This window comes from Tamandua tetradactyla, chromosome 25 (genome assembly GCF_023851605.1).
Source record: "Tamandua tetradactyla isolate mTamTet1 chromosome 25, mTamTet1.pri, whole genome shotgun sequence".
NCBI classification, from domain to species: Eukaryota; Metazoa; Chordata; class Mammalia; order Pilosa; family Myrmecophagidae; genus Tamandua; species Tamandua tetradactyla.
The window spans coordinates 37,117,316-37,139,033 of NC_135351.1; the positions used below are offsets into that span (position 1 = coordinate 37,117,316).

General features: G+C 40.9%; 1 protein-coding gene across 4 annotated transcripts in view; it reads left to right on the forward strand.

Moving 5' to 3' along the window:
* Window positions 1-21,718, forward strand: part of PEX7 (peroxisomal biogenesis factor 7) — a 92,372-nt gene that overhangs the window by 50,350 nt on the left and 20,304 nt on the right. For 3 of the 4 annotated variants that reach the window (XM_077144116.1, XM_077144114.1, XM_077144115.1), the window contains one exon: window positions 15,274-15,373. In XM_077144116.1, the coding sequence (XP_077000231.1) occupies window positions 15,274-15,373 (100 nt within the window). Of the gene's footprint in view, window positions 1-7,251; window positions 7,420-15,273; window positions 15,374-21,718 lie in introns of those variants that run through there. The other variant, XM_077144117.1, reaches the window with a different exon arrangement.

Genomic DNA, 21,718 nt, shown 5'->3' on the forward strand with positions numbered 1-21,718 from the left:
GAATGGGACTGTTATCCTTAATCAAACAAGCCTGAAATCTATAATTCTTTTTTCCTGCAAAATAGGAAACATCTCACACATGTAAAAAAGTAAAAAAAAAACTTGAACCCAGATGCTTTACAGATAATATAAAGAAGCAGAATCTTTTTCTTTTTTTCCCAGAAATAGGATTTTAACTTTAGCATACATTATAGATATTAGATTACTGTTTCACCTCCAGACCACGGGTAACTGGAGGCAATTAACTGTACAGTCCAAAGAAGATTGTCAGAGACTTCCTTATAAACAGGAAAATAAATCAAAAGGAAAACTACATCACCTATAAAAGTTTTGTCTTTGAATATATGTACTATAGGCATATAGCTCTACATGGCAACTCTTTCTCAGCCCCTGTCAAAGATAAGATTTTACTCAAACTAATGCCATGCATGTATCGTCTCTCTGTATTTGTATGCCTCAACCATTGTTAAATTAAATTTATCCTGCAAAGAATTTAAAATCTGTTTGGATTGAAAGTATTTTTAGTGTCAGAAAATCATTTTCAAAGCGAAAGAAAACAATTCAAAATACAAGACCAGCTGTTTGAATTTTTAATTTTAGCCCTGATAATTATATAGATAACACTTCTAGGTTCTGGATGATGAGTCTTTGTTAACACAGACTTTTCAATATATAAGCTTTCATGTGGTTACCCATTTTTGTGGGTTTTTTTATCTTGAGCTTTTAAAATTTCTGTTCTAACTACTTATGCTAGTATTATATCAAAACTGATGACATGATAGAGATTTTATTATTATAACATGCAAATCTCATATTTTTGTTTTATGTGGCTATATTAACATACCTAGTAGAAGGTGCACACTAAGTCCTTTTCCTGAATAGTAGCTCGTTATGTTTCACTAGATAAATAATGGAAATCTAAAAGGTAATACACAGCATAGCATTTAAAATTATTTAGTATCATTTTGGTTAAGTAAAATTTTCAGCTTTTATGAAAAATACCTACCTCTATTCAGCTGATGGGCAATATGCTTTAGAAAATATAGATGGTTCTTTCTAAAGTTTGATTTAACGTAGAAGTAAACCTAAGAGGTGTCAGATGAATTATTTCTATTCTCCATATGTGTTACTTTCTCCTGGTATATTCTCCAGTGTGTTACTTTTTTTCTACTGAGGCACATTGGCTGTGCTTAATCATGAATAAGCATGATTTCAGTTCTGAATGCTTGTTTTCAGTTTCACATCAAGCAGAAATCAGCAAACTGGGCACACTGACAGCCAAAATAAGTAAAAGCCACTATAATTATGTTTTTTCATTATGAAGAGCATGATTTTGCCTCTTTCCCAATATGGCAAATACTTTTCCAATACTTAAAGATGCAACTTTGGTAAATTGGTAAAGGTGAAATGATCAGTTTAGCCTCAATCAGACCAATACCCTTCAAGTTTCATGATACTTCTAATATTCTACTTTTTAAAACATTTTTATCACTGGTCTTTGGTCATAATAAACTGAATGGAACTTATAGTTTTGAAACATACAGATTATTTGGCCAGAAGAGTATGAAGTAAGTTTTAGTTCATACGTTACCAAACCTCATCTGCCCACACCCAGCTCTTAAGCCACGTTCGAGTCTCGGACCGCATGGCTGTCCTCTGCCTTAAGAGCTCAGACGTTTGTATGGAATGTCTGTGACCCGCCAGCCAGTGTCATGCATGGTGGGGGAACCATGCAGAGGAAGAGGCCAAAGTGGAGGTGCAGGGGGAGTGGAAGCGCGTGACAGGAGCCCCAAGCATGAGGCCTCTGCTGGTGCTTGGGAAGAGCGGGCGCGAGTGCAGGTGACGCGTGGAAGCCCCAGGGCGCCTGCTCCATGCACAGTGTCCTGCAGCCCAGGCCCGCCCTCCTCCCATTAGTTGGAGGTGACGACGCTCTGAGCCCTGCCCAGAAGTGGTGGCCACGTGAGTTCCACAGACCTGTTGGCTGCTGTGCGCCTTGGTGAGGTCAGCGTGGACGCTGGCGGGAGACCAGTGTTTGGGGTTGTGGCCCGTTTTTGCAGGGTTTTCAGTGGGGGCGGCTTCAGTCTTGGAGGCAGCAAAGCAGGCCACCTCCGCCTGACCGCCGCCCCCTCTGGCCACTGCCCCCCTGCCTCCTTGGAGCTCAGCCCCTGAGTGACAGTGTGGAGGGGGCTGACTGTCCCCTGAGTAACAGACAGTCAGCCTGTTAACTTTTTATTCCCTGGCTCCATTCTGAGTTGTAAAAGTTCAGATATGAGGTCATTGTATTTTTATCATCGCTTCCGTGTTGATGAGCCCTGATTGTCACACCTTTCGAGTTTGTTACCAATTCATTATCCACAAGAGCTGCCCAGAGATGGGTGCCCCTGAATGTCCAACAGCTGTCCGTCGGGATCCGGGGCCTGACCGGTGGTGTCTGCTGCACCCTGTGGTGTAAACGCCCCCTGGTAGGGGCTGGTAGGGCACAGCACGCTGGCCCCGGGCCACGGACACTCGCACACCAGCCACCGCTGGCCCTGCGGCCACCAGGGCAGGCCCTCCACCTGCAGCACTGCCACCTTAATAGCTGCTGATCCTGAAAATGATTTTGTGGTTATAGGAGGAGCGCAAACACACATTTCCCTCAAAAAATGTTTGGAAAGATATAACCAGAATTTAAAAGAAATTCAGTTGTCCCTAAAATAAATTGACTGAGTAAAGAGTACTGGGAGCATCACGTAGAAACAGTATCTTAAATCCTCCTTAGCGAAGCCCTGAGCCCCTGACCATGCTGGCACGGTACCAACTGCGGGACTAAGGGATGCAGACCTGGCCTGAGGGGCCGTGGGTCCTGCGAGTTCTGCTGTGTAGTTTTGTGTGGTTTTACCTTTTGAATAGCTTCTCGATGCCTTTTCATTCCCACCTTCACATTCTTCTGTGCCTTTTTTTTTTTCACATGGTCACACACCGGAAAATGAGCCCGGTGAATTGCAGGCGTGAGCCCTGCCTGCAGAGCCATGGTGGCCTGCCCCTCTGTACCATTTTTTTAATCTGTTCATTTGATAAAAGTCATAGACTTTTTTTTTGTATGCTGTATGGCAGGGTCACATTTCATTATTTTTCCATGTGGGTATCCCATTATTGCAGTACATTTGTTGAATTTTTGTTTGTTTTTTGTTTGCTTTGCTTGCTTGTTTATTTTTTGGAAAGTGCATGGACCAGGAATTGAACCCAGGTTTCCTGCATGGCAGGCAGGAATTCTACCACTGAGCTACCCTTGCACCTCCTGGTCACAGGCTAATAGCTGTTTATTACTTGCATAGACTGTGCTGGATTTTTTGGTTCTCTAATCCAGGTTATTGTTAGTCCCAGAAGTCAGATTCCTAAGGAAATGTGATGTTATTATAGTAAATGCCCTTATGCAAACGATACCCCCTGCCACTTATGCACAGCTGAGCCCCAAGTTACCATGGGATGTATTCTGAAAAAGTAATGCAGTTTAACTTAAAATTATGTAATTCAAGGTTTTATTAGGGGAGATTGGAGTAAACAATCTCTCGAGACTTGGTTAACTATTTCATTTTGAAAGACCAGTTAAGCAAAAGACGTGACAGAATTTTACTAACTTTTTCTAAATCTCTATCCATAAGTCATAATTTAATAAAATCCCCAATTGGTAAGGAGGCAGGAGACAAGCACAGAGTGGGGTGGGAAGTTCTCTGGAATCCCCTCTCCCTCCCCTTCCCTTGTTCTCTGGAGACATAAGAAGGGGTCTGTGGGCTCGGTCCCTGCTGGGCGAGCTCCTGAACTGTTGAGGCAGGCAGCCAGCCTGGAGGTGGAGGGCTAGCCGCTCCCAGCGCTCCCAGCATGGAGTGGAGGAGAAGAGACCTGCAGGCGGGGATGCCCAGGGAACATAAAACCTGCTCAAAAAGTATTAGTAGTAATAATAAGTTTCCTGCTTTAAAATGTAAAGATCTTAAGGAGCATGAGGATGCCATAACAGGACTTTCTGGAGCTCCCTGGGTTGCCTGACCCTCTCAAGGGAGTTTGTGTGTGGGCTTCGGAACTGGGCCGTGGCCGGGAGGCTGGGAAGCTCCCTGCGAGGAGGGCGCAGGGGCCCGGGGTCCTGCTGTGTGACTCCATGGCTGGTGGCCATTCTACTTCAGCCCAGCCGATTTTAACATTTTACCTTAAATGATTATACATTATCTATGTTTATTGTTTAAAAAATTGGTTCTTAGAGAGACAGCATGTGCAATAGATAAAGACAGAGGCCAGAAACCTGGATATTCCATTATTGGATGTTGTTGTATTTAGTCTCTTTTAAAGCCACTTAACTTCCCTGAGCCTTTGTTTCTTCACTCGTTTAATGCATTGTTTTAAAGTTTAAATACCAAAATATGTAAGCCTTTTTACGTAGTCCTGACTGATATTGGCACGCAGCGAATTTTCATGTCCTTCCCTTTTTCATTCCCTTATATATTCTTCAAGCTTTGCATTTAGTACTATATCACTACAACATAAGCTCTTATCTTTCTGATCAAACAAGCAAAAATCACAAAAAGACTCAAGTCATGATGTCTGCAATTTTATTTTAAATGGCTCAGCAAAAATATTATTTTATCTGTATATATATCATAGAGAGATAAAGTAAAGGCAGCAAAATTTTGGCAATTAGTGAATCATAGTCTTCTTTGGGTTTTTCTGTGAAGTGGAGATTTTCAAAATAAACCTTGAGAAAAATGTAAAATGCGTTCACTTGTGAAAAGTAAGACTGAAAATGTTTCTTCCTAATACCTTCTAATGTGATATTTAATGGTATTAGTTTAATTGTAAAGCAAGATCAATGGCTTTATTTGTGTTGCCTAAGTGGGAAAATGATCTTTAATTGGATTGAAGTAAACTTAGAATCTTAACAAAGCAGCAGATATAGCGATTCCTTTTATCTTTGTCACATTTTCTCTAGTGGGATCCACCTTTATATAGTAAGTGCCTTAACTTTAGCATGGCTGATGGGCATTTTTTGATCCCCATGTTTATTAGCAGAGAGATTTCCCCCGGCAGGTACTTCTCTTTCTTCCCCTTCCCCATAAAGAAAGGTCAGCCAGAGTAAACAGATAGTGTAGCTGACTATGTACTCTGTCTTGCAGGTCTTCCATTTCAACTTTACCCAGTCCCCCTTCCCCACAAAAAAAGGTCAGCCAGAGCAAATAGATAAGAAGTGTGCGTGAGTGTTCTCCAGCACAGCTCGAAATGGCCATCTTACCTCCCCTTTTAAGACAGTTTTTTTTTTTTTAACCCCTCTGCATTTGTTCATCAAACCGTAAGAAATTGTGTGGCTTATCGTATGGTTCTAATTGACATTTGCAGGAACCACAATTGAATTCTTACAAGGACCACAGATTGGTTTGCTGTTCTGTGCCTTTCAGGCGTCTGAGATATAAATGTCTTAGTCTTCCTTTCATGGTTTTTTCTGTGACAAAGGTCCGCCAGCCTTCACTGCTGACATTCGGAAGGCAGCTCAGTGCAGACGTCTTGGGTTTCCGTTGTAAAAGTGGAAATATTTGCATTCACTTATGTGTTCAGTTCTTACAAGTGTATTTTAGTATTGACTGTATTTTACGTGACTAAACCACAGTGCCTGATTACAGGGCAGGACTTGTCTAGTTGTTTGTGTGCTTATTATTGGGGTACCTAGCCCCTGATACTGAGATTTACTACATAAATATTGTAAATAGAAGTTAATATGTTATGTGAAAAATTGTGATACTTCTTTCATCACTCTGACTCTAAAAGCCTATAAAAAATTGTATTTAAATATGTTTTCTTCTTCTTTAATTATACTTGAAGTAGTCACTAATAAAACTGAATTTGGTGTAGAATCCCAACAGGTGGAAAGTCCTGTTGGGATGAGAAAATGATATTTTCCAAGGAGCAAACTGGCTGTCCCTATTGTGTTTAAATCAATAGTGACTAGATTGCAGGATTTTCTTATTTAATGATTTTGGGACCATTGTATTGGTGTCCTGATTAACTAAGTTACGGATAGACATTTCTTTTCTGCAATCAAATTTAATTGCGATTTACTAATATAGTTCATTGAACTTCATATATCATTTTGGTTTTCCTTACCCCTTGGTGAAGATATTTGTACATGTAAAGCAATAACTCCCACATTTGTTGATATTTTATATATGTATCCCCAAAGAGTTTTTCCGTTTGACTTATTTAAATTGGAAAAATTCTTATGTTAATTATTGTTATACTGGAAAGCTCTTTTCTGGGAATAGAGCTTAATTTTGTAAATTTAATGCTGGGGGAAAAATGAAAATAATTTCCTATAAAGTGAAACAGCATACATTAATTAGAAAGAAGCTTGTAAGACTTTTGATTTTAAATGCCTTGATTTAGAGCAGCAGAACATTCTCAGAATGATTTATTACCAACATTTTTCTTTAAGAATCAACCCAAAAATTGTGTCTAATTCATAACGTAGTGCAAGCACAAGGAGAAGTAGGTGGATATAAAAGGAAGGAGGAAGTTCAGGCCTTCGCTTAATGCAGTAGAAGTCTCTGCTGTGAACCTTGAATTCTGCTGATTACTTCCAACAGAACGGTTTTGAATGTTGTTGGTTAATTTGCATTATAATTTTTTAAAACCTCTGTTACAGTTTCGCTCAGGCAGCCTAGGTAAATTTTGTTGTAGACATATATTTTCTAATGTAGAACTCGCTTTGCCTCATCTTCCATAGTGAGAAATCAAAACGCAATATCTGAAAATGAAAAAAAAAATCAATGAAGTCTGTGGGCATGTTATTCAGAAATACAGAGGAACTATCAGAAGAAACAACTAGGAGAATTAAAAGTGATTGCCTTGGGGCGAGGGCAAGAGACTTCACTTTTTTATCTGCTTTGTAGAATTGATTGACTCTCATTTGTGCCTCTACTGTTTTTAAGAAAAGGGAAATGGAGGAGAAAGCCCCGCCCATCTTTCCGTCTTTCCCACTCTTAGTTCTTTGCATGCATAGTGAGCGAATCAATTGGGTACTGTCGATCAGCTGGCGGGAGCTTGATCTAGCTCCCTGAATCCCCAGGGATAAAGAATTCATCCTGAGGTCAGCCTGAAACCCCAGTCTAGAAGGTCACCTTGTCCTCTTCTTGTCTAGATGTAGTTGTCTTCAGAAAGACATCCTGCATCCTTGTAGATTAAGCCATAAGGTCTGAAAAGGCCTTTCTTTCATTGGCCTTGATTCTCTAGGCTTGATGAAATGGCATCCATAATGGAGTGGCATCCGTGATGGAGTGGCGTCCATGATGGTGTAACGTCCGTGATGGAGTGGCATCCGTGATGGAGTGGCGTCTGTGATGGAGTGGCATCCGTGATGGAGTGGCATCCGTGATGGAATGGCGTCCGTGATGGTGCGACGTCCGTGATGGAGCGACGTCCGTGATGGAGTGGCATCCGTGATGGAGTGGCATCCATGATGGAGTGGCGTCCGTGATGGAGTGGCGTCCATGATGGTGTGGCATCCATGATGGAGTGACATGCATGATGGAGTGACATGCATGATGGAGTGGCATCCACCTCTCGGAAATACTCATCTGATGAAAGCTTCAATTGAAATATTATAATTAATGCATTTTTAAAGAGAAGCTTAGAGCTAGAGTTTTCTCATATTTAACCTTAAATGTTTATAAATATGATTTGGTTTCTGGCTATTTGTGATCAAGCGCTCTAACAGTCATTTTTAGAAATTGTTAAGTAATTCTTCAAAATTAATCATGTACTCTTCATTTAACAGGCAGCTAGTAATTTTTTACTTTAAATTTTATTTTTAATGCCACTTCCTAAATTAAAAAAAGAACAAAACCTCCCATCCAGCCATGCAAATAAATGAGTTATTTTTTTATAAAATGCTCAGATATTTTTGCGTGAATTAATGAAAGTGTAACTGCTAAGAAAGTTGTTTTGCCAGCCTATAATTTCTGTTTTTGAATTCTCTCCAAGAGGGATTGTGCCAGTTTGAGTCTGTGGTGAACCCCAGAAAAGCCATGCCCTTTAATCTTCATTCAGTATTGCTGGCTGGGAGCCTTTTGATTGTTCCCATAGAGATGTGACACACCCAGTTGTGGGTGGTAACCTTTGATCAGATAGCTTCCATAGAGTTGTGACTCCACCCATTAATCCTTTAAAAGAGGAAGCATTTTGGAGAGTCCGTTTTTGTAGAGCTACAAGAAAGCCAACAGATGCCACCATATTCGCCATGTGCCCTTCCAGCTGAGAGAGAAATGTTGAACATCATCAGCCTTCTTGAATCAAGGTTCTTTCCTTGGATGCCTTAAATTGGACATTTCCATAGACTTATTTTAATTGGGACATTTTCTCAGCCTCAGAACTGTAAACTAGCAACTTAATTACATTTCCCTTTTCAGAAGCCATTCCGTTTCTGATATATTGCATTCCCTTTTTTGCAAGCCATTCCGTTTCTGGTATATTGCATTCTGGGAGCTAGCAAACTAAAACAGGGATACAGACAATAAAATAATAGGCTCATGATTCCAAGTTTTTACTCAGGGTCCAGGGGTGGGGGGTGGGCATTGTGTTCAAAAGGATAGTAAGGGGTGGAGTTACAAGAAGAGCTGATCCATTGAGTGGTATATAAGTTAGGGAAAGATAGCAGGTGGATGATAGGATGCAGCAAGTGCCTATAAAAATATGAGAGGAGAGAAAGACAGATTAAATATGATTTAATCAAGAGTGGTTGTTAAGCTGGACTGGGTGGAGGTATGTCTCCACCCATTTGGGTGGATCTTGATTAGTTTATGGGAATCTTATAAAAGAAGAGACATTGGAGAAAGTTAGAGATTCAGAGAGAGCAGAGGATGCTACAGCACCATGAAGCAGAAAGTCCACAAACCAGTACTTTGTAGATGAAGAAGGAAAATGCCTCCCGTGGAGCTTTGTGAAGGGAAGCCAGGAGAGAAAGCTAGCAGGTGATGCCATGTTGGCCACATGCCTTTCCAGATGAGAGAGAAACCCTGACCCTGTGCAACATGTTCCTTCTCACTTGAGAGAGAGACCCTGAACTTCATCGGCCTTCTTGAACCGAGGTATCTTTCCCTGGATGCCTTAGATTGGACATTTCTATAGAGTTGTTTTAATTGGGACATTTTCTCAGCCTTAGAACTGTAAACTAGCAACTTATTAAATTCCTCTTTTTAAAAGCCATTCCATTTCTGGTATATTGCATTCTGGCAGCTAGCCAACTAGAACAGAGTATTCTCTGTAGTTGGAGAATCTGGTCCAATCCCACTTGAACTTCCACAGTTTTAATCAAAGCTACCTGAAGAATCCCAGACTCTGTGCCCCAGTCTTTCAGATCCTCAGCATGGCCCAGGCCAGAGGACAAGTGAAGGGCAGCATCTTTTAGTAGAAAAAGTACTGGGTGTGATGTCATCAGAGGCTGTGCTTTGCCCTCCTATTTATTAGCCATATCTCCTTGGATCATCTTTTATTTGGGCATGGATTCCTCATCTCTGAAATAAGAATGTATCTGGCATGGAGAGTTTATGTGAGATTAAAAGCAAGATCATGTGAAAGCACTGCACATGCTGAAGCATGATGGTGGAAAACCTTGCTGAGAATGGATTGGGTAAAATGGAAAACTAAGTTTTGAATCTTTATTCTTTATAACTGGGAAGTTGCAGCTAACACTGATACTGTTCTGTGTTGTTTTTTTTTTAAGCAATATAGATAATAGCCACCTTGTTTGCTAAGTCAATCAGATTATATAAAATAATGTTTCTTTTTCAAATGTGAAACGATTTGTCTCCCCTTTTTCTCTCATATATTTGCCCCTCCCCAAAGTTTTGCCTTCAGTGGTGGTTAGAGCTACTGTGTGAATAAATTCTGACCAGTAATGACTGTCTAGAGCAGTAGTGGTTCTGAAAGTGGCCCCTGAGCAGAAGTATCAGCTTCCTGGGGGTCTTGTTTGTCATGCAAAATCTTGAGGCCCACTCAGGCCTTTTGTATCTGTGTTTCACAAGCCTTCCAGGTGATTCGGATGAACATACAGGTCTGAGAGCCAGTGGCCTAAATTGGTGGCTCTCAATTAATATTCCTAATAATGCCCCTACCCCTTCCCCAAGCAGAAGTTCTCAACCCACCTAGGGAACTTTTGAACCTCCTAGTGCCCACGCTGTCCTCCAGGCCTATTAGAGCAGACTCTCCAGGGGTGCGACTTACACATTAGTATATTTTAAGGTTTCTGAGTTGATTCCAGTGCAAAGTTAAGAACCTCAACCCATTGGCTTTTTCCCTCTCCTCTGCCTGAAGTCACTGTTGTTTCTGATGCAAATTTATCAAATCTGTATCTGTGAAGGTATGGTTGAGAGGCACTGCTTTAGGTGGTGATTCTCAAACCTAGCTGGGGAGAGATTTCCGATCCCGTATGTATCTACTCAATCAGAATTTTCAGGTGCAAGTTCAATGAATGCATGTTTTCTCAATGTCCAATATAACGAGTCCTTAGACGATCCTTTGGGAACCACGTCTGTAGGTGATGAAATGGTAACCTTATTTATAAGGTTGACCTTTGTTATTTTTTTTATCTCGTCCTTAATTCATTCATTTATTTTGTTCATCCATTCATTCATGGAATATTCTTTGGATGCCTATGTGTCAAATACATGTATGCATGCAGGATATACAGAGAAGAATAGGATATTATCCTGAAATTCTAAGAGCTTCTTACTGCCTATTAGAGGAAGATAGATCTGTAAATAAATAAATACTGGAACTACTAAAAATTCTATCATAGAAGCCAGAAGTGTGGGAATCACTCTTGAGTTCTTCTGTTCCATTAATCACCAGGAGCTTTAATTTTTCTGCCCGAATACACCTGTCAGCCACCCGCTTCCTTCATCCCCACTGTCCTCACGCAGTCCAGGCTGGGCCCCCCCTCTTGGGCGGCTGGTCTCCCCACACCCCGTCTTTCTCCCTACGTGGTCATGTAAGAGGTTTGTGATGGGGCCACTCCCCAGGAACCCTATGTCCCTCTTCACAGTTTTTCTGTAAATTTAAAACTATCCTAAAAAAAGTTTAAAAAAAAAGAAAAAATTTTAAGAAAAAGGCAAAACTGACCATATAAATCTCTTAAAACCCTTCAGTAACTTCTTTTGCCACTGACAAGAGGACCCCACTTCTCCCAGGGCCTGCTGGACACCCCCCTCCCCCTGCCCCGGGCCACTTCCTGTGGCAGGAGCAAGCTGCCCTCCCTCTCCACCTGGCCCACTCCTCCCTGCAGAGTTCTGCTCCCTGCCTCCTCCTTGGGAGGCCCTTCTCACTCCATCCTGCTGTGTCTTTTGAGGGGTGCTTGTCAAGTGAAATCACACTTGAGTTTTTGTGGTATTTTTTCTTTCCCCGTCAGTCTCTTGCACCAAACTCTGAGCTACAGGAGAGCAGAGGCCACGTCTTCCCGTGCTTAGCCCTGTGCCTGGTTCACAGGCTCACGGATCGCCGAATAAATGAGTAATTTAATGAAGAGAAAAGAAGCTCTTGTGAAATGTTTTGCTCATGCCTCTCGAGACTACGAGACCCAAGTGATACAAACAGAGGGTGTTACAATAGTACAATTACAAAATGATAAGGCACAGGTCAAATTTATGTGCATATAAGGTACTGAAAAATGGTCATTTTTCAATCTCCTTCTTGTAGTTAGGAAATACCCACGGAGAGTTAATGAATAACTTCTTAAGTCTAGCACAGGAAAGGGAAAAGAACGTTTAAAAATACTTCAAACCTGCTGAATTCATCCTTCGGTTAAAGTTCAGAAGTGTCAGTATAGAGGTTTCAAATTACATTTTAGTCAAGTAAAAGTAATCTCTGCTTAATTTTTAAAGTAGTTTTGATGATTTATTGAATGCACTGCTACATGCTTGCTTTGTTAAAGAATTGTGGAGTCAGAAAGCAAACAAACAACTCAACCAAGACATTGTATTATAATTGTTTTTTTCTATCTCTATCTCCAATTTAAATGAAAAATGTTCCAACAGTTCTGCAATATTTTTGATCACTGGAGGCCTGTCCAGTGTATTTATTTCCTATGACAGAGTTTAATAGTCAGTGATTTCATCAGCAAAGAGACAAAAAGGCACCAAGGAGTGTATATGCTAGACCAAGACAAACATTTCACTGAAAAACATTGTGCCTTATTTGACCACTTATTGCTGAACGTAGCCTGGCTTCTCCCCATAAGCAGTAGCCTACTTTACTCATGTGATTGGTGCTTGGAGGTCCTTGTACCCAGAAGACTGCGGGGAGACTTTACCTGCTCCCTTAACTGTAAAACTGAGAAATCCAGGAGAAATGCCTACTTTCTTCCAGACAGCTCACCCCTCCCTGGTGGGACTTACCGAAAGTTCTAGACGTACATGCATATGACAGCTGGCAGTGATTGCCACTGGACAGTGGGAACAAGAAAGAAATGTATATATTTCTCTGTGATTTCACAAGCCATTAGTGACTTAAAAATAAATTATGGTGGATAGGCATATTGCTGAGCTTGCAGGTCTCTCGATTTCCTTAGCTTGTCTTTAACTTGATATTTTTAGTTTACTAAAAATTCCTTTTTTAATTATAAATATGAATATCCATTTTTTTTCCTGATTTTCCTGGTCCCTGATTCCCTTGAGGTTAGGAAAATCGAAGCTTTGTTCTCCATGCTTAGCAAATTCTCTTGAGGCAGAGCTGGCTTCCATGTTGCACCTGCCACCCCAGCTCCAGCGTCCACTTGGTAATGACCTTTGTCTCCCGGCTTTCTCGCATCTCACCGGGGCTTGAGGACACTGCTGTGCTTGGAGGATGGGTTTCACATTCTATCAGGATTGCTAGGGGCTCGCAGTCACGGCCTTGGTCTGCCCTCCAGGCGGCCACACTGCTAGGAGCGGAGCCCCCGTGGTTTTGTGGTTTTGGTACCACAGCAGCAGACACTGGACGGATCATGTAATTTTGGGGGCTGTGCATGGCGGCCTGGCCAGGGGGGCTTTTATGCCATTCATGAGACAAGCTCTCCCCCGACCCAAGGATATCCTTAGTGTGCAGTTTAGTTTGATGAATGTTTTGCATAAAGCAGATAAACACTCCACGGTTTTCCTGGTTTCCCGTGGCTGTCCTCCTGTGGCGTGGGATGGCGCATTCACTGCATGTCAGAGCAGAGCCACTCCTTTTGGGACAGTCTCAGCCCCCCTGCCTGGCTGATGTCCCCCACCGCCATCAGGCTGCAGGCACACGGCTCACCCCCTGTCCTCAGGGCCCTGCTGCCCTGTCCCCACTGTGGCTCAGCCCTTAATTGGCCCAAGAAATAGGAGTCCGAGCCAACACTGCATTCTGGAAACTTGTCCAGGGGGCCATAAAATCCCCGCTGCTGTCCATTACCTTTACAGAGTTTTACCGAAAGAGGCCAGTTATCTGTCCCCCCCCACCCTGCACTGTACAGAAGTAAAATGTAAAACCCCCGTGGTCGGGGTCCCTGGATGGCCGCCCGCTGCTGTCCCGGTAGAGCGGACACAGCAGCCCACGGAACGGCGCCCCCGCGTCGGCCTGGACATGTGGAGGGCACCCACCTCCCACCAGCGAGGGCTGCTTCTCCACGCACCCAAGCTCTCCGTGAGCATTTGGCCATGGACACTGTGAGTTCAGGGCCTGCCTGTGTCTCCCTCTTTCCTTTGGCTGCTAGGAAGCTTAGCCCACTGTGGGGTCCCCCTGTGTCTAGCACACATCACACAACACGTTTTTGTTTTCCACTCCATTGCAGGTTCCAACTTGCTTTCATACCCTTATTTTCCATATTTATTTTTTGCCATATTAAATATATATTTTTAAACCATTTTGAGTGATTTTGGGGATATAGTTGGTATCTACAAAATCATTTGTTATTTCAAATAATGCAAATTGGTGAATAGCAATGTTTTAGAAACTAAATCACACAACTCCATATTAACTTTTGCTTAAACAAACATTGTCAAGGTCAAGAAAATTACATTTCAGTGCAATACACTGTCTCTAGACCCAAAGCAACAAATATGCAAAGACAGTGGAGAATGTTGTGATATCTGAGGAAGACCACAGACTGTTCCTTCTCTTTTTTAAAAGACAGATTTTCAAAAGTAAAATCACTGTCCCTAAATATTCTATAGACGTCAGTAATCTGAGGAAAGAGCCATTTATTCATTGTCTCTGGTACCCACACTGCTGTTTAACCATAGCAACAATCCTTTTCAGAACTTAATAGGGCCAACTCTGTATTTATTAGGGAAATAATACCACCAGGTTAAACAAACTGTGACTGTTGGTTCTGTGTATTTACTCTCTTTCAAAGGACTCTGCTAACCCTTCAGTGTTCCCTGTTGTAGATCGTTAAAGAGGCTGAATTAGGGTATTACTGTGGGGTTCAAAATATGTCATTTTTATAGGGTGTTTGGAGTCAAAAAAAGATGATGAGCAAATAAAGCTTTAGAAATAAAGTACAGTTTTGTGTGTTGAAAATAGGACCAAATTCTTCTCTATTGAGGGAAAATCAGAGATATATTATGGTAAATGTTATCACTCCCTGCCTTAGAGGGTAAATAGAATACTTAATATTGGCCCAGGAAAACATATTTCTGTTTTTCATGCCTTTTAGAAATTATATTGACATGAAAACCGTAAGAAAGGCTGTGCCTCAAAAAAAGATAGTTTTAGAATTACAGAGATTTTCATAAGAGAACAGATTCTTTTCAAAGAATTTGAATGCTGTTGAAATGTAAATTAAACCTAAGATCTTTTTCATGCCAGTCATTGAGAAATGAAGTAGTAGCTAAAATTGTTAGAGTTCATCTAATCCGATGTCTTTATTTTATAGCTGTGATTGCTTTTGAAAATTGCCACAAAAGCACACGTCTCTCATTTCAAATGTCTTAGGGCAATATTTTTTTTTAAAGTAACTAAAACTTGTTAAGGTTTGATCCCACCAAGTGTACTCTTGGAAATACAATCATCTTGTACAAGGATAGCTTGATTAATAATTCCATTTTGTTTTGTATTATTATTTTTTTACATAAGATATAATACTTTTTTCTTTTCTGAGATGTTCTGTGTGGATCAGTATAAGGCTCTGCATTTATGAATTGATTGAGCCTGCTTTTATAAAATCTTTGTTACAACGAATAGCATTTTTTTCTTATTGTAAGTTATTTTTGTGGTTTTAGCACTTAAATTATTTGTTTTTGTTTATATTCACAGATTCTGGAACTTTTCCAGTCCTGATCCTCTTCTTGAGATAGTGGAGCATCACACCGAGTTTACCTGTGGTTTAGATTTAAGCCTGCACAGCCCTGCACAGGTAACGGACGGCTTCTCCCGCCCGGGCATGGCCCGGGTCACTCTGCGTGGCACCGCGTGTAGCTTTTATGAGCAGGAAAGTTTATCTTGTCCCCCTTTGCCATACATGTGAGCATCTGAGCATTTGAAATGCTCATGAAGAGGAGCTACCCAGAGACCTGGCATGTCTCTCCCCTCCTGCGCATTTGGCTCTTCCGGGAGGAAAAGGCGCTCCCGGGCTCTCGCACTCACCGTGTGGCCACCCTCTAGGGAGAGGCGACAGGGGAGCGGGCGCGGGAGGACCGTGTCTGAGTTGGCGGCTCAGCACCTGTGGCCCTAGACTGGCAGCAGGGAGCAGTCGAGGCCGGGCCAGACTTTTCCAAGAGGCGCCAACGAAGAACAGAGCAGAGCAGAGACATTCTGTTTTAATTGTGATTTCTTTCCATTTTAGGAATTTAAGGCATAATTCTGAGTTTAGAATATTCTCATTAGATATTAGAATGGTCCCATTAAAATAATTGTTTAAAAATAGCTACACAGTTGTGAGAAAATCCCTGAAACAATGATGCATTTTCACAACCTGGAAGTCCACGTGGCTGAGCCCAAGCATAACCTCTGTCCTTGCCACCATGACCGCTTTGTTCATGAGGCCCTTGGGCAGTGACAGGAGTTGCTGGAGAAAGAGGCTGACTGGTATCCACAGAACGGGTCATCTTATCCACTTGTTATTAAAACCTTCCTCTGCTGAAGTCACCCTCTGGTGCGTTTTCACATGGGACACAAATATCTTCATGTTTTTAGCCTACTCAGAAAGGTCTCTACCTCTTCCCCAGACCTCTTTGTCACCAATTTTCCAATTATCTTTATCTGGCATCATCTTTAATGTAAATATTCTGTGCTTCAAATGAACAAGCTCCTTTGCTGAGAAATACTTTTATCGTAGATGATTTTTAATAAACATAACCTTTCCTGTTTTCTATCCCACTTAAAAAAAAGTCACCAAATATCCATGGAAGCATGGAAGTACCAAAAAAAGGTACCTAAGTAAATATTTTCATCCTTCTGCCTTTCAGTTACCCATACTTTGTGAGTCCCAGCCCAGAGCCTGCGATGACCCAGGTCCTCCCCACTTCCTGTGCCGTGGCAGTACCCTGTCCCTGTCGGACGAATGGCAAAGCTGTAAATCCCCTACATGTAGACCCACTTTATTAGAGAGATTTATTAGAAGGAGCTAATAAGAAATTGTTTGTAAGGCCATATGTGTATATTTTTTTGTAGCGTGGTGACTATTAATCCATCAGTTCAATAACCAAAATTCTGTTTGTAGTAAGGAATTTGTTGCTATTGAGAACAAATAGGAGTGGAGAAGCAGAGGTCTGTGGTCTCTAAGCAGCAGGCCCAGTGGTGTAATGCACAGTTGATGGTGCTTGAAGTCTCAGCTGAGCTCATTCATAGTGGAACAGGTTCTCGGGGTTGGAAGGGCACACTGAAATAAGAGCATTGCTCCTCTCTCCTTTGTGTTCATTTATACTTTCCGCGAATATTTTTCTAAGCCAGACATTATGCTAGTTCTAGAACTTTAGTGGGGAGCAGAAAGGAACAAGGCCTCTGCCTTCATAAAGCATTGAGTCCAGTGCTCTCATGAATGAATGAAATGGAGAGTTGAGAGGAGTTCTGTGAAAGTGGATATTGTGTCATGAGAGTTCATAACCAGGGTAGGTAGCGGACAGATTTAAGAGATTAGTGAATCATTTTGAGAGGAAGTGAGGCTCATCTGAAATCTGATGAATGGGGAGGAATTAACCTTATGAAGAGGCAAAAGAAAAATCATAAATGGGCAAAGATAACTGTCTCAGGCCTTTTCATAGAAAAATCATAAACAGGCAAAGAAAACTGTATGTCTTGGCCTTGTCGTGAGAGGGAGCATGGCTAGTATTGAGACTAGAAAAGGGTATTTCTTATTTATGGTATGGTGTTGAATATTAGAATTTTAAAAATATGTATTTATTTACTTGTCATATTTTTAAAAATTTAGTGTTGAGATTACTAATAAATGTTTGTGTTTCTCCCCATTCTTCACTATTGGTCAGTTATTCTTTATGTAATTTTTTGCTGTGTCTTTTAGTCATATAAATGAGGTATTGAGGGGGCTTTATTTTTTAATGTACCCTTGATTACTTAATGCATTTTTAATATTTTAAAAGTATTATTACAGAGTTACTGTTTCTCTATTTTCCTTGATGCTCTTTTGACATCCATTGATTCACTCTTTCATTCTGTGAATATTAATTGTGTCTCTATAGGAGCTGAATGGTACCAGTAATCACAGTGTAGTGTGATAAATGCTGGAATAGAGGGAAGCAAAGGACGCTTTGTGAAAATATGCAGTCATGTATTTAATAAATAAGTATTAAGTGCTGGGCATTGTTCTGAGCACTAGGGAAAAAGCAGATTGGGCTACTACATATTGCAGGAAACAGTGAGCAGAAAAGTATTTGCAAAGTCCCCTTTGGGGAATGGTGAGAACGGAGGAAAATTCAACCTCCCCAAGTTGAATTCTTGATATTCTCACAAGCAGTGTGGACAACCAAACAATAGGCTGAGCCCCCAGTCTTGGGGTTTGTTCATATGAAACTTAACCCCACAAAGGATAGGTCAAGCCTACGTAAAATTAGGCCTAAGAGTCACCCCCAAGAGAACCTCTTTTGTTGCTCAGATGTGGCCTCTCTCCAGCCAACACAGCAAGCAAACTCACCACACTCCCCCTGTCTACGTGGGACATGACTCCCAGGGGTGTGGACCTTCCTGGCAACGTGGGACAGAAATCCTAGAATGAGCTGGGACTCAGCATCAAGGGATTGAGAAAAACCCTAGAATGAGCTGAGATCCAACATTAAGGGATTGAGAAAATCCTCTCGACCAAAAGGGGGAAGAGTGAAATGAGACAAAGTGTCAATGGCTGAGAAACTCCAAGCAGAGTCGAGAGGTTATCCTGGAGGTTATTCTTATGCATTAAGTAGATATCACCTTGTTATCCAAGAAGAAATGGAGAGGTTGGAGGGAACTGCCTGAAAATGTAGAGCTGTGTTCCAGTAGCCATGTTTCTTGATGATGATTGTATAATGGTGTAACTTTCACAGTGTGACTGTGTGATTGTGAAAACCTTGTGTCTGATGCTTCTTTTATCTACCTTGTCAACAGATGAGTAGAGCATATGGAATAAAAATAAGTAATAAGGGGAACAAATACTAAAGTACATATTGCAGGAAAAGTAAAAAATAAACGAGTAAACATATAACTTCAGCCATAATGAAGTGCTGTTCAGGATGAGGGCGATTTGATAGAGAATGCTGGGAGAGGCACGTTTGTCTGAAGGGCAAAGCCTTTAGGGAAAGAGAAATTTGAGCTGAGGACTGAATGATGAAATGGAGCCAGCCAGCCAAGCATCTAAGGCAGGACTTTTTTCACAAAAAAGGAAACACAAATGCCAGGTCCTTGCGATGGTAGGGACTTGAGGTGGTGTGAATAAGAGGCAGGAAGAAGGTGAGCATGGTGGAGCCTAGAGACCGAGGAGAGACGAGTAGAAATGAGCAGAGCCAGAACAAACCGTGCTCGAGCTGTGCTTGGCATTCACTGAATCTGCAGTGTAAAACCATCGGAGGGCTAATGGCACAACAGTGATATACTCCAGTTTGCTTTTTTAAAAGATGGCTCTGATTGCTGTGGGGAACAGACCTATAGTGAGAGCGGAAGCTGGGGGGTCAGTTTGAAGTCTCTTGAGGTAATAATCCTGTCAAAGGATGAAGGTGCCTTCAAGTCGAGTGTTCAAGATGGAGAGGAGGATATATTAGATTGAACCATACGAAATTGCTGAGCGTTTCATATGGTTCCAAGTAATATTTTGGAGATAATGAAAGCAGGATTTGCTGATGGACTAGAAACAGGCTATGAGAGAAACAGAAGAATCAGTGAGTTCTCCTAGGATTCGAACCTAGGCAACCAGGTGGAAATGGTTTAATTTGCTGAAATGATGGAAGAGGAGGTTTGGGACAGGGACAATTAGTGAATTTGTTTACAGTGTCTACTGTTCAGCATTCACATGGGGAAGTGAGGTAGGTAGTCAGATAAATCTTCTCCACCTCAAGAGAGAGTTTAAGGGTAGAAATTGGAAGTTTTCAGGATATAAATTATGTGATGGTTTAGGGGCAGGGTGAAATCAGTTAGAATACATTGATGAAAGAATGTTGCGGAATTGAGCCTCCTGGCACTCTTAACGTCTGGAATTCTGAAAGAGGAGAATTCCAGCAAAAGAATTGAGAAGGAATGGCCAATGGGTTAGAAGGAAAACTAGGAAAGTTTGGTGTATTAGAAGTCCAAAAAAAAAAAAAGAGGAAAACTGGTTCAAGAAGGAACCACTCACATAATGCTGAGGGGAGTATGAAATGTTACAGCCACTATGGAAGATAATTTGACAGTTTCTTTATAGGTAAACATAAATTTACTGTATGACCTAGAATTTGCATCTTTAGGTATCTACCCAAATAAATGAAATTATGTCCCAACAGAGACTTCTACATGAATGCTCATAGCTAGAAAGTGGAGATAATCCAAGTGTCCATCAGCTGGTGGATGGATAAAGTGGCATATCCCTGCAGTGGAATACAATTCAGCAATAAAAAAAAGGAGCAAATTTCCAATATATGCTACAACGTGGGTGAACCTCAAGAGCATTATGCTAAGTGAAAGAAGCTAGATGTAAAAGACCACACATTATATGGTTCCATTTGTATAAAATGCTCAGAAAAGGTGAATCTGTAGATAAAGGAAGGATCTTAGTGGTTCTCTGCGACTGGAGGTAGTAATGTGGGGTGGCTGCAAATGGACACAAAGGAGCTTTTGGGGTGTTGGAAATACTCTAAAGTTGTCATGATGGTTGCACAACCTTGTAAGTTTACTAAAAATTATTTAATTGGACAGGCAAAATGAGTGAATTTTTATGGTATTTAAATTTTATCTCAATAAAGCTATTTTTAAAAATAAGATAGGAATGAATAGGAGTTCTGCTTTTGCTTTAAATGTGGAAAACTGGAAAAATCACTATTCCTGCCCTAAAAATAAATAAAAGCTAGATGAGCTACAAAATCACAACTTTTCTTGAACCTATCAGAGAGCTGATATTACAGAGCAAACAAGTAGTTTGGAATCCAAAGAAGTACAGACCATGGTCTCCATGGTCTTTATCCATGGAGAGAAGGATGCTAGAACTGCTTCACCTCTGGCAGATCACAGGAGAAACATGCAGCTGCTGTACAAGGGGACCTAGTGAAAAAGGTGGGCAGCATGCCTGAACAGATGAGGAATTTCTGCAGAGAGATGAAGGTGTCAGGGTCAAAAGGAAATGGTACAAACAAAAATACAGTATCCAAATGATGACTTCCTTCAATAAAGTCATCAGTAAATCCAGCAGGGAACTTGGAGACAAGTCAGTAGAAGTTGCCCAAACTAAAAGCACAAGGAGAAAAGAAAATTGGGAAGGAGAGAGGACAGAACAGAGCACCTGGGAAATGGTGCAATAATACCAAATGCTCTTAAGTATGCATAATTGGGATCCTGGAAGAGAAAAGAGAGAGAGAAGGGGAGAGAGAAATACATGAAGATAATTTTCCAAAAATAATGAAAGCTGTCTAACTACATATCCAGGAAGCTCAGAGAAAAAAAGCAAATAAAACAAAATATTGAGGCATATTATATTCAAATTGCTAAGCACCAAAAGTAAAGAGAAAATCTTGAAGGCAGACAGAGGAAAAGGGGTCACATATCTAGAGGGTAAAAGATAATAATTACGGCAGACTTCTTGTCAGAAGCTATGCAGGCTGGATGACAATTGCATGACTTCTTTAAAGTACTGAAATAAAAAAACTGTGAACCTCGAATTCTTTACCCATTGATAATATCTTTTGAAAGTAAAGAGGAAGTATTATTTCAGACAAATAAAATCTGAAAGAATTCATTGCCAGCAGACTTTTTCTTTTTTTACAAAAAGAGTCTTAAAAAAAATAAAAAAGAAAGTGCTTCTGGCAGAAGGATAAAGGATATCATATCACAGGATATCACAGAAGGATAATACTGTGATACCCAGACTGAAATATGGAACTGTGTAAAAAGATGGGGAGCTCTGGGAATGGTAAAAATGAAGTATACATAAAAGATAGTTGTTCTTAGTTTTAATCATGTTGAAAGATCATCTGATGCCTAGAGCAAAAACAGTAACAATGCATTATAGGGTTTATAACTCATGTAAAAGTAATGTTATATAACAACAAAAGCATAAGAGAGAAAGGAAAGAATTTGAAGCATACTGTTGCAA